This window comes from Amblyraja radiata, chromosome 2 (assembly GCF_010909765.2).
Source record: "Amblyraja radiata isolate CabotCenter1 chromosome 2, sAmbRad1.1.pri, whole genome shotgun sequence".
In the NCBI taxonomy this organism is placed as follows: Eukaryota; Metazoa; Chordata; class Chondrichthyes; order Rajiformes; family Rajidae; genus Amblyraja; species Amblyraja radiata.
The window spans coordinates 113,833,249-113,846,137 of NC_045957.1; the positions used below are offsets into that span (position 1 = coordinate 113,833,249).

The window sequence follows — 12,889 nt, forward strand, 5'->3', positions numbered from 1 at the left end:
CCCGCTGAGTTAAAAAGTTCCCACGGTAGACTCACGATACACTGTGTATCGTGAGTCTACCGTGGGAACTTTTTATTCATAAAAGAGAAGGTGAGGGTATATTGCGCGGGAGGATTAATAATTGACAATATGCTGCTGCCTGCCCGCTGAGTTAAAAAGTTCCCACGGTAGACTCACGATACACAGTGTATCGTGAGTCTTGCGTGGGAACGTTTTAACTCAGCGGGCAGGCAGCAGCAGATTGTCGCTCCCTTCAATTTCACCCCACCTACACCCCTCTGCTTCCCGGCCATGTGTGTGACCCCTTCCCTCCCCTCTCCAGCTCCCCGCCCATTGCAACGGCATGGGGGCTTTGCACTGTCTTCACGTCGGCAATGCCAGCAGGTCAGTGACAGTCACCGGAGACGTCAGGACCAATGGGACACCGACCCCCAGGCCCACTGCAAGCGAGGAGATCCCAGAAACCCACAGCCAGCAGCAGCCCAGCCCCGCTCCAACTCCAGAGGAAAACTGCAAACTGGCCGGAGACGTCAGGACCACCAGAAGCCACTACCCGATGGGCCGCTACGGCGACAAGTGGCAGTTCGCCCACAGCCCGAGCTGTGCCCCCTCATCGGGACACCGACCCCCAGGCCCACTGCAAGCACGGAGATCCCAGATTAGCAACTCCAGCCCAGCCCCGCTCCAGGTACGTCTTGTTCTTGGGGGTGGCGCAGCTCGGGCTGTGGGCGAACTGCCACTTGTCGCCGTAGCGGCCCATCGGGGAGCGGATTCCTCTGGAGTTGGAGGGGGAGGGGGGTATTGTGCTGTTTGATCGCCCCCTACTATCCCAGGGACAGGGAGACAGGACGTTCACCGAGGGCGGCCCGCAGAGGTGACAGCGGAACCTCCGGTCGGTCCTCGAAGAAAGGGGAACTAAATCCCCATTCATAAAAGAGAAGGTGAGGGTATATTGCGCGGGAGAGTAGGAATCCCAAGACAAAGTTGAGTGAGCGTTCACCGAGGGTGGCCCGCAGAGGTGACAGCGGAACCTCCGGTCGGTCCTGGAAGAAAGGGGAACTAAATCCCCTTCATAAAAGAGAAGTGGAGGGTATATTGCCCGGGAGGGTATATCGCCTACCTGGAAGAAACCGGACATTTTTTCCAGGATGTCGTCTGCACACCAAAGCTCACCAAAGCTCATGTTTGGCGCTAAACATGGCACGCCAAAGCTCACGTTTGGCGCCAAACGCACGTCGCCTCTGCTGCACACGGATATAAGAGTGTGAAAATGTCGCCTTAGGCCGCCTAAGGGCATGTAGCCCCGCTAGGGTGAAATGAGTGCGAGAGGTGATACAATGCTGCGGTCACATTTACAAATTCAGGAATTCATTCAACACACTGCATTTCATACAGACATTTATTCTGCAAGAAAAAACAACATTGAAGACTCAAACTCGCGACCGAGGAACTGACGGGATCAAGGCGCAAACTCGCGACCTTGCGGATATGTGCCGAGCACTCTACCACTGAGCCAGCCATTAAAATCTACACAAAAAAACTTCCATTCTGAAGGCCGACAAATTCCGAATTACGAAAAGTGTCTGGTCCCAAGGCTTTCGGATAAAAGGTTGTGCACCTGTACTTCTAGAATGTCAAATACTCAAATTCCCAGCATTGAGCACTTTGCCACTATGCCTTTGTAATAGCATTTCAAATCGTTATGTACCATCAGTTCATCTACTTAGGGAATGCTAACTCCATTCAATAAAAGGGGTGGTAATTTTTACTCATTTTTATTCCTTAGTCCAACTCCACTTAGCTCTGTATTCTGCCCCTTCCTGTTCAATGATGTCACTTCTCAACAGCACACTTCATGCCTTGCATCAATTTCCGCTTAAACAATGCAAACCCCCATTTCAACATTTTCATCCTTTTCCTATCCTTCAAGTCGTCCCCCCTCTTCATACTTGCTTACATGGGTCAGTGTTAATTTGTTTGATAACCCTCATGTCATATGGTCATGTGATAATAGATTTAAGCCATTCAGCCCATGAAGTCTACTCCGCCATTCAATCATGGCTGATCTATCTCTCCCTCCTAACCTCATTCTCCCCATAACCTCTGACACCTGTACTAATCATGTGAAATGTTATGAGGCAATTTTCAATATTAATAAAGGGAATATAGAAGTGGAATTTGTTGAAGCAACTGCGCAGAGTGTGTACTATGAAGTGAGGAAGTCTCAATAAGTTGAATGACAAAAGAGAGTAGTTAGAGGAGGGAAAGAAAAGCAAAATCAATGGTTGCAAACTGTTCAGAAGAAATTGTCTCATTATGTTATTTCTGATGTTGATGACGTCCATCACAGAGTGGACGTTGAGATAGAATCACAACAGACAGGGTTTCTACATGAGGTAGCAAACGAGGGAATTGGAACTCACCTGTCAGCCTGTAAATCTTCCGTCAACTCATCCTGTTTATTTCTCTTTCTAACTCGAGGCACAACGCTCTTCCTCGCCAGCAATCGGTCATGAGGTGTTGGATCTTCTGCTGACACAATATCTTCAATGTCTTCCACTAACGAATCACAGGTTGCCGGCATGTTCTGCAACACAAGCCCTCAATAATTTCATTACAAATTTTAAACATTTGGAACTAATGTCCATATAAGTTACATTTAAACAAATTATCGTATTTGCAATGGTAAGAAAATGTCATCTTCACACTGAAGACGGCTTCTGTTATATTGTGTAAAACTATCACCATGTTGAATGGTGTCAAATCCAAAAGGATCCAGAACCTCAAAGCTGTACATCAATGCCATCTGTAGCAGACTTATAGAGTCATAAAGTCTTTCAACATGGAAACAAACCCTTCAGCCCAACATGCCTGCATTTGGTCCATACCCCTATAAACCTGTCCTATCCATGTACCTGTATAAATGTTTCTTAACCTTGCATTCCACCACTCTGTAACCTCTTGTACCAGAATATAATTAACCCTGCTGTCACCATGATGACACGAGGCCAACACTGGCTCATTCAGCAATGTAGAAAAGCATGCAGCAGTCCGGGCCATAACCAAAAAACTCAGTGAACGTACGACGTAAACATGCAAATGTGCTCTCCCATTATCAGATCCAAAATTTGGATAAGATTTGTCAACCATCACTATGTTTCAGATGGAAACTGGTCCTTCAGTCCAACATGCCCACAACGACCAACATGTCTCATCTACACTAGTCCCACCTGCCCGTGTATGGCCCATAACTCTACAAACCTATCCTATCCAATCCATGTACCTGTCTAAATGTTTCTTAAATGTTGCGATAGTACCCGTCACAACAACCTCCTTCGGCAGCTTATTCTGTACACCTACCACCTTTTGCGTTAAAAAGTTACCTCTCAGGATCCTATCATAATGTCCTCTGGTTCTCAATTCCACTACTCTGGGGATGTCTTCTATAACTACCAACTTTTATACTCAATAGTTTGACCGATGAAGGCCAACGGGTTGAAAATGTGTGCTCAAAGTAATACCAGTGAAAAGTCATCTTGAAGCATTGTTTCTTTCTTCACAGCTGTTGCCTACACTGCTCAGCATATCCATAATTTTTAGTCTGAAGGGTCCCGTTTTCCAGAAGTGCTGCTGCCTGACCTGCTGAGCTACTCCAGCACTGTGTGTCCTTACAGCAATTTCTTTCTACTGCCGTGGCACTTTTAGGCAAGTTCCAAGATTGGTGACGTACAAACTTGTAACATGGAAGCAGTGCTATACCCAGGCACCTGGCGTAACAACAGGAGATGTGGGTTGATAAAAATCGGTCTGAAGGAGGGTCCTGGCACCAAACATCGCCTGTCGATGTTCTCCAGATGTAGACACAAAATGCTGCAGCAACTCAGCGGGACAGGCAGCATCTCTGGAGAGAAGGAACGGGTGCTTCGGGTCGAGATCCTTCTTCAGACTCCAGATGCTGTCTGACTTGCTGAGTCCTTTTCCCACAAGGCAATTGATGTATTTTCGTTTCTAGTTAGCAGACATGTGTTGGGTGGGGTGATTCCCATTGAAGGCCCTCACGAGTTAGTGAAGCGCACCCTGTGGACGGTTAACACTGCTGCCAAAGAAAGACGATGGAATGACTTGCATGTTTCAACAACTTAATAAATCGACCTCCTCGATATAGATTTGTGGAGTACAGAGGCAAATAAATAAATGATGGATCTTTGTCCCAAACATTATGGAGGGCACTGTGCGTTCTCCCTGTGAACACGATGGTCCAGATTCCTCTAGCGTGTAGGATAGTGCTACTGTACGGGGCCATCACTGGTTGGTGACACGGTGTGCCGAAGAGCCGGATTCCACGATGTATCTCTAAAGACTGCAAGTCTAAAGAACGTCTTCGCCAACTGAAGACTTTCTCCGGCATTTGGAGTTTCTTCTTCCCCCGGGTCCGCCACGAGGGATCCCAGGCTGCGTACGACGCGCCAGCTGGAGCTCTGCCTGGGGCTTCAGGCTGCCGTGGGCCAGCGAATGGAGCGCTCCCCTCCGGCGAGGGCTCGCCCGCTCCACGCCGAGAGTCCACGCTGCGCCTGCCCTTGAAGCCCCAGGCGCGTCCCCGAACTTTAAATCTCCGACTGCCGGCCTGCAGCCTACACCAACTTGAAGCCGCGGTCTCTGGTGGGGGAGGCACCGTTTCAGGACTTACCTGGACTTTTTACTTTGTCGGCACATCTGGGCGCCCGCAGCAACTGCTGCGGAGGGTTGAGGTCCCGACCACGGGGGGAAATGGAGGACTGGCCAAATTTTGTGCCTTCTACCACAGTGATGAATGCTGTGGTGGATGTTTGTGTTAAATTTTTCGTGTGTTTTTGTGTGTTCTTTTTCATTGTACCGCTGCTGGCAAATTCATTTCACTTGCACTTCATGTGCAATGTGACGAATAAAACTGATTGTTCCAAAGATGGGTTATGACCTGAATCATCGTCTGTCCACTCCATCCACAGATGCCGATTGGCCTGCTGACTGACTCCAGCACTTTGAGTTTTACGTGCAAGATTCTGGCATCCGCCATTCCTCGTGTGTTAATATTCCAGCCTAGTTCTTGGTGCAAAGAGGAATTCAGCGATTCATTTCAAAGGAGAGGTGTATTGAATTGAATGTTGCGCAGTCAGTATTCCTTCTTATACATTCCCACTCGTTAGCTTATGACAATAGGAAGGTCTCTGATTAACTAAGAAACTCCTGCAGTGACATCCTGAGGCTGCGATGACCAGCTCCAACATCTGCACGTACCCTCCGACTCCAATCGTGGAATATTCCTCCTTCAATTCCAAGTTCCGGACCGAGATGAAAAACCAACGTTTCCAGGTGGAAAATGTGAACAAAATTTGCATAGCGTGGTGTGCTGAAGATGAACAGAGTTCAGGAGCAAGAAGGGCAGTGGACACAAACTTCTCCATGCATAAACCGACGCTTCCTCGATGGGCAGCATAAGGTTAAAAGCTCAACACGTATGTAAGAGGCAATTTCCCTCTTTTCCTCTTCAAATTTATAGATAAGATCCTTGCCCACAAACCAAGGGAGTCAATGCGGCCAGTAACCCCGGACCATGCGCCTGGCTTTGCAGAGCACCAGTCGGTCTATCCAACTCGCTGAACGCCCGATCCCACTCTATTCTCATCCGAGGCCCAGACATGCATGTCGCTCTGGCTCAACATCAGCCTCGGTACTAACCGAGTGCCACTTCTCGTACCCTGGAGCCCGGATCATCCTTTCCCCAGCCCCAGCCAAGTATGGTGTCGTGGCCCCTCTCCCCGGCTCCCCGCCTCACCCCGACTTCTCCCGGAGCCCGTTGACCCAGCCCCTGCCCATTGCTCCGGTCGGTCTCTCACCCTCCCCAAAACCCGGCTCCTGCTTTCCCCTGCCCATTGCCTCGGCCCCTCTCCCCGGCCGGTCCCGATCTCGCTGCCCCCGGCCCCTCTCTTCAGTGATCCCCCCCCCCCCGTCCCCCCTCCCAGTGACTGGTTCCTCGGCCCCTCTCCCCGGTGGCGACCAGTGCTAGAGCCCCTCTCCCACTGGGATGGCTCCCTCTACCCACGGCCCCTCTCTGCTTGTTCTCCCCGGTGGTCCCAGCCCCGTTGCCCCAGCCCCGTTGCTCCCACTCCCAGGTCCTGCCGCCTCTGCAGGGCCCCGTTGCTCCCGAGCCCCGCTCCCTGACCATGCCCGGACACAACCCGGACACCCCTCTCCCCAGAGCCTCCACGGTCACCGTCCTGATGCCTCTGCAGGGCCCCGTTGCCCCCAGGCCCCTCCCGGCCTCTCCCCTTGCCCAGCCTCCGCCCCCCTCCCCCGGCTGCTCCATGCCCGGTGGCTGCTGCTGCTGCTGCCCCAGTGCATCTATTCCCCACCAGACCCTGTCCGCCGCCAACTTACTGTCCACGGGGATTCACTCTCTCGTCCTCCGACTCCGCTGCGCCATCACGCGCCGACCTCCGACCTCTCTGTGCGTCACTTCCTGCCGCGGGAGGGGGCGGGGCCAAAGATCGGAGCGGTTGATGATCGTTGGTTGATCCTATCAAAGATCTTATAGCGGAGCAAAGATCCTGGGCAAAGACCTTATAGCAGAGCAAGGTAGACCACTCCTCGAAAAACGCGTAGTACTGCCCCTTGTGTTCAAGAAGGAACTGCAGATGCTGGAAGATCGAAGCGGGGAGAAGGAGTGCGGGGCCCGGGGCAGCGGGGAGAAGGAGTGCGGGGCCCGGGGCAGCGGGAGAGGGGCATAGGAGGGGGGGAGACATTGTAATGAGGGGGCAGGCGAGGGAGTGCCGGGGGGGATAAGGCCTAGTGTGTGTGAAGTTGCGGGGAGGTTTACAATGTTTCTTATTTACAATGTTTCTTATTTAATGTCCCTTGTCTAGTCTGAAATAAAGTTCATTATTGGATCAGAAGAAATATAATTGTGTGTGTTATATGATTATATACATTTATATAATTTTCATGTATGTGTGTTTATAAACATTTTATTCTTTAACAAGAATTAACAGAATTATGAACTAACAGAATTATGAATCTAACCCTATATCACACACAAAAACTGTTCCCCCGCAATGTCAATCACCCTGCGAGTCGGGTCGATTCCGGTTACTACAAAATCAACTCAAACACTGCTTGTGGACCATTTAAAAAGAAATGATTTAAAAAACATTAAAAAAGACAATTACCAGAATCAAATGTTATTGTTGACAAGAAGTATGAACTGACAGATTTATGAATCTAACCCACACAAACCTTTGCCCCACAACATTGATTACACTGCGAGTCGGGTCAGGTAGGCTCAGGTTACTAAAATGGGCGTGGAAAAATGCCCATGATCCCCTCCATAGCGTACTACACGTCAGTCCATTGCATTTCGCAGGAGTAGCCTATCTTGCTCCGCTATAAGATCTTTGATCGAAGGTACACAAAAATGCTGGAGAAACTCAGCGGGTGCAGCAGCATCTATGGAGCGAAGGAAATGGGCGACGTTTCGGGCCGAAACCCTTCTTCAGACTGATGGGGGGTGGGGGGAAGAAGGAAGGGAAAAGGGAGGAGGAGGAGCCCGAGGGTGGGGGGAGACAGCTCGAGGGTTAAGGAAGGGGAGGAGACAGCAAGGGCTAGCAAAACTGGGAGAATTCAACGTTCATACCATCCGGACGCAAGCAACCCAGGCGGAATATGAGGTGCTGTTCCTCCAATTTCCGGTGTTGCTCACTCTGGCAATGGAGGAGACCCAGGACAGAGAGGTCGGATTGGGAATGGGAGGGGGAGTTGAAGTGCTGAGCCACCGGGAGTTCAGGTAGGTTATTGCGGACTGAGCGGAGGTGTTCGGCGAAACGATCGCCCAACCTCCGCTTAGTCTCCCCGATGTAAATCAGCTGACATCTAGAGCAGCGGATGCAGTAGATGAGGTTGGAAGAGATACAGGTGAACCTTTGTCGCACCTGGAACGACTGCTTGGGTCCTTGAATGGAGTCGAGGGGGGAGGTGAAGGGACAGGTGTTGCATTTCTTGCGGTTGCAACGGAAAGTGCCCGGGGAGGGGGTGGTACTATAGCGGAGAGCAAAGATCCTATTAGCGGAGCTCTGCTATAATCTTTGTTTGGCAGGGAGTGCCGGGGGGGATAGGGCCTAGTGTGTGTGTGTGTGTGTGTGTGTGAAGTTGCGGGGAGGTTTACAATGTTTCTTATTTAATGTCCCTTGTCTAGTCTGAAATAAAGTTCATCATTGGATATAAAAATCAGAAGAAATATAATTGTGTGTGTTATATGATTATAGGGAGGTTTCTCGAAAGGTCACTGGGTCATAGGGCTCGACGCACGGAGCCGCTAAATCCAACTGGAGGACATCCGTCACTTCCGGTATATGTTATTAATACAAGAAACGCGTAATTTCCTACCTGTTAAAAAACGCCAAAATGTTGAATTTTTGCGCTGAAACAAATTGTGGGAGTCGGGGTAAGCGTGAGAGACATGTACCCAACTTCAGAATTACAAACGTGAAGCGAAATGAAGGTATAGAGAAGCGAGAACTGAAGGGACTACAGCAGCTAAAGTGCTTGGTAAACATTGAAAATATTGGGAATTATCGCGTTTGCTCACTGCATTTCATCAAGTAAGGCATTATTTGTGTTTTTTCTTGATTGCTTTGGTATCTAAAAATTCTCAGAAGTGATAAATCTGGCTGTAAATTTTTCTTCAGATGCGTTTTCATTTTGTATGTAAAAACCCTCGATAACCATGGGCGATTTAAAAAAATTACAGCCAGATTTATCACTTCTGAAACTTTTTAGATGCCAAAGGAATCAAGAAAAAACACAAATAATGCCTTACTGTTGATGAAATGCAGTGAGCAAACGGCCAATGTTCACTAAGTACTCTGGCTGTTGTTGTCCCTTCAGCTCTCATATAACCATATAACCATATAACAATTACAGCACGGAAACAGGCCATCTCGACCCTTCTAGTCCGTGCCGAACACATAATCTCCCCTCTCGTTTTATCTACCGTCATTTCTCCTCACTTTTGGAATTCTGAAGTAGGCTAAATGTCTCACATGCTTCTCCCGATTTCCATAATTATTTACAGCGCAAAAATTGACAATTTCAGCGGATTTTAACGGGCCCGCTACGCTGGAAACAATGATAAGTGCCTACCTGCAGTTCATCGCGTGTAATCCATTTGGAGTAGCGTAGCAACAGTACGGGTCATGGGTCGTGACCCGACTGCCGTGAAACCTCCCTATATGCATCTATATCACATTCATGTATGTGTGTTTATAAACATTTTATTCTTTAACAAGAATTACCAGAAGTATGAACTAACAGAATTATGAATCTAACCCTATATCACGCACAAAAACTGTTGCCCCGAAACGTTGATTACCCTGCGAGTCGGGTCGGGTAGGTTCCGGTTACTACAAAATCAACTCAAACACAGCTTGTGAGCCATTTAAAAAGAAATGATTAAAAAATACATTAATAAAGACAATTACCAGAGTCAAATTTTATTCTTGACAAGAATTAACAGAAGTATGAACTGACAGAATTATGAATCTAACCCTATATCACACACACAAACTGTTGCCCCGCAACGTTGATTACACTGCGAGTCGGGTCGGGTCAGGTCGGCTCCGGTTACTAAAATGGGCGGGGGAAATGCCCAGGATCCCCTCCGTAGCGTACTACACGTCAGCCCATTGCATTTCGCAGGAGTGGCTTATCTTGCTCCGCTATAGGATCTTTGGTCAAGATCTTTGGTCGCCGTCGCCGTCGCGGTCGCACCGCCACCCAACAACGATCGATCGATCGATCGCTCCCCTCAGCGTCTCCGTAAGTCACGCTTTTTTTTTAAAAATTTCAGCATAACACTATCAACATTTATTTTCTTTGTTTCAATAATTGCAAAAGTAGCAGTACACGGGGCCAAGCTCTTCCCACTCTCACTCAGTGTCTGCGCTCACAGTCACAGTGCGGCGCAGTGGTGGAGTCGCTGCACTTGCAGCGCCAGAGACCCGGGTTCGATCCTGACCACGGGTCAGTGCCGGATTTACCTCCAGGCTTGGTCGGCTGAAGCCTAGGGCCTCAAAATCGAGGGGGGCTCCGGCCAAGGTGTATAATATTTTTGTCACAACGCACTGTAGTCTCCAAACCAGGGGTGGGGAACCTTTTCATGTCAGAAGGTAGCAATGTTACAAAATTTTGAGATTTTTAAAATCAAGTCTGTAATTTATCCCATCGGATAAAGCATAAAAATAAGTTTAATTTGACACCTAATTCACTTTCATATCTTCAGTATTAAAAAAGTTATGGCCATTTTCATACTCGGAAATTAGCATCTTGTTCCCTAAAGGACGTCATTACAACAGCTGGTCCCAGCATCCTCGCCATCTTCAACAGCTCTCTGGCCACTGGCACTGTACCTACCTGCTTCAAGCATGCGGTGGTCCAACCACTCCTGAAAAAACCTAACCTCGACCCCACCTTGCCAATTCCACAGAGAATTCCACAGACCCATTTCTAAACTGCGTTTCCTCTCAAAAGCCTTTGAAAAGGTAATTTTAAGTCAACTTATACCTAACCTTCACCAAAACACTATCTTGGAAACTTTCCAATCAGGTTTCAGGGCTCACCATAGCACAGAGTCTGCCTTGTTGAACGTACACAATGACCTACTCCTCACCGTTGACTCCAGCGACTGTGCAATTCTGCTCCTTCTTGACTTCAGTGCAGCATTTGATACTGTCGACCACACCATCCTAATTGACCGTCTCCGGTATGGGGTTGGTATTGATGGCACTGCCCTGAGCTGGTTCATCTCCTACCTCAAAGGTAGTAGTTTCTCGACTAACAAAGGCAACTCATTCTCCTCCCCAGCTAATCTCTGCTGTGGGGTTCCACAAGGTTCCATCCTTGGCCCCATTCTCTTCTCCCTGTTTATGCTCCCCTTAGGCAAAGTAATTGAAAGGCACAGCATTTCCTTCCATTCCAACCAACTCTATCTCCCCCTGAAGCCCAAAAAACAATCAAATCTGTTTAACCTTACCCACTGCCTCGAGGATATAAAGTGTTGGATGGCCCAGAACTTCCTCCAACTAAACGAGAGTAAGTCTGAGGTCATCCTTCTCGGCCCTTCGGAATCAATCAAAATGATAGCAGGCAGCCTTGGAAGCCTTACCCCACTACTCAAACCTCACGTCAAAAACCTTGGCCTGATATTTGACTCAGCACTGAAATTTGACAAACCAGTTAATGCCGTGGTAAAAGCTAGCTTCTTTCAGCTTCAGACGATAGCTAAAATAAAAAAATTCCTCCAGTTTGATGACCTGGAAAAGATCATCCACACATTCATCTAGATTACTGCAACTCCCTTTACACTGGCATCAGCCAATCTTCTCTGTCCCGCCTGCAAATGGTCCAAAACGCCGCAGCGAGACTCCAGACGGGCACCCGAAAAAGGGACCACATCACCCCGATCCTGGCCTCTCTCCACTGGCTCCCTGTGCGGTTCCGTATAAACTTCAAGATTCTACAAAGCCCTCAATGGGCTTGCCCCCACCTACATAAAAAGTCTTCTCTCACACACCACTCCACGTCCAGGACGCTCAGATCGGCCGACTTGGGGTTGCTGAATATCCCACGGTCTAGGCATAAGCTCAGGGGCTTATCCCACGGTCTAGGCATAAGCTCAGAAATTTTCAGTTATTATAGATTGACGCATTCTGAAACAGATATAGAAACATAGAAAATAGGTGCAGAAGTAGGCCATTTGGCCCTTCGAGCCTGCACCGCCATTCGATATGATCATGGCTGATCATCCAACTCAGTATCCCATCCCTGCCTTCTCTCCATACCCCCTGACCCCTTTAGCCACAAGGACCACATCTAACTCCCTCTTAAATATAGCCAATGAACTGGCCTCAACTACCTTCTGTGGCAGAGAATTCCACAGATTCACCACTCTCTGTGTAAAAAATGATTTTCTCATCTCGGTCCTAAAAGACTTCCCTCTTATCCTTAAACTGTGACCCCTAGTTCTGGACTTCCCCAACATCGGGAATAATCTTCCTGCATCTAGCCTGTCCAACCCCTTAAGAATTTTGTAAGCTTCTATAAGATCCCCCCTCAATCTTCTGAATTCCAGCGTGTACAAGCCGAGTCTATCCAGTCTTTCTTCATATGAAAGTCCTGCCATCCCAGGAATCAGTCTGGTGAACCTTCTCTGTACTCCCTCTATGGCAAGAATGTCTTTCCTCAGATTAGGAGACCAAAACTGTACGCAATACTCCAGGTGTGGTCTCACCAAGACCCTGTACAACTGCAGTAGAACCTCCCTGCTCTTATACTCAAATCCTTTTGCTATGAATGCTAACATACCATTTGCTTTCTTCACTGCCTGCTGCACCTGCATTCCTACTTTCAATGACTGGTGTACCATGACACCCAGGTCTCGTTGCATCTCCCCTTTTCCTAATCGGCCACCATTCAGATAGTAGTCTACTTTCCTGTTTTTGCCACCAAAGTGGATAACCTCACATTTATCCACATTATACTGCATCTGCCATGCATTTGCCCACTCACCCAGCCTACCCAAGTCACCTTGCAGCCTCCTAGCATCCTCCTCACAGCTAACACTGCCCCCCAGCTTCGTGTCATCCGCAAACTTGGAGATGTTGCATTCAATTCCCTCATCCAGATCATTAATATATATTGTAAATAGCTGGGGTCCCAGCACTGAGCCTTGCGGTACCCCATTAGTCACTGCCTGCCATTCTGAAAAGGACCCGTTTACTCCTACTCTTTGCTTCCTGTCTGCCAGCCAGTTCTCTATGCACATCAATACTGAACCCCCAATACCATGTGCTTTAAGTTTGTA

The 12,889-nt window shown here is 48.5% G+C and overlaps 1 protein-coding gene across 3 annotated transcripts in view; it reads right to left on the reverse strand.

The window, feature by feature from the left end:
• The window catches only part of cdkal1 (CDK5 regulatory subunit associated protein 1 like 1), a 553,618-nt gene extending 547,069 nt beyond the window's left edge, over positions 1 to 6,549 (reverse strand). The window contains exons 1-2 of one of the 3 annotated variants that reach the window (XM_033013633.1): positions 6,415 to 6,549; positions 2,424 to 2,587 (exon numbers count right to left, since the gene is read on the reverse strand). In XM_033013633.1, coding sequence (XP_032869524.1) covers positions 2,424 to 2,584 — 161 coding nt within the window. In that variant the 5' untranslated portion in view covers positions 2,585 to 2,587; positions 6,415 to 6,549. Of the gene's footprint in view, positions 1 to 2,423; positions 2,602 to 6,410 lie in introns of all 3 variants that reach the window. The other 2 variants (XM_033013634.1, XM_033013635.1) reach the window with 2 other exon arrangements.
• Positions 6,550 to 12,889: the final 6,340 nt, after the last annotated feature.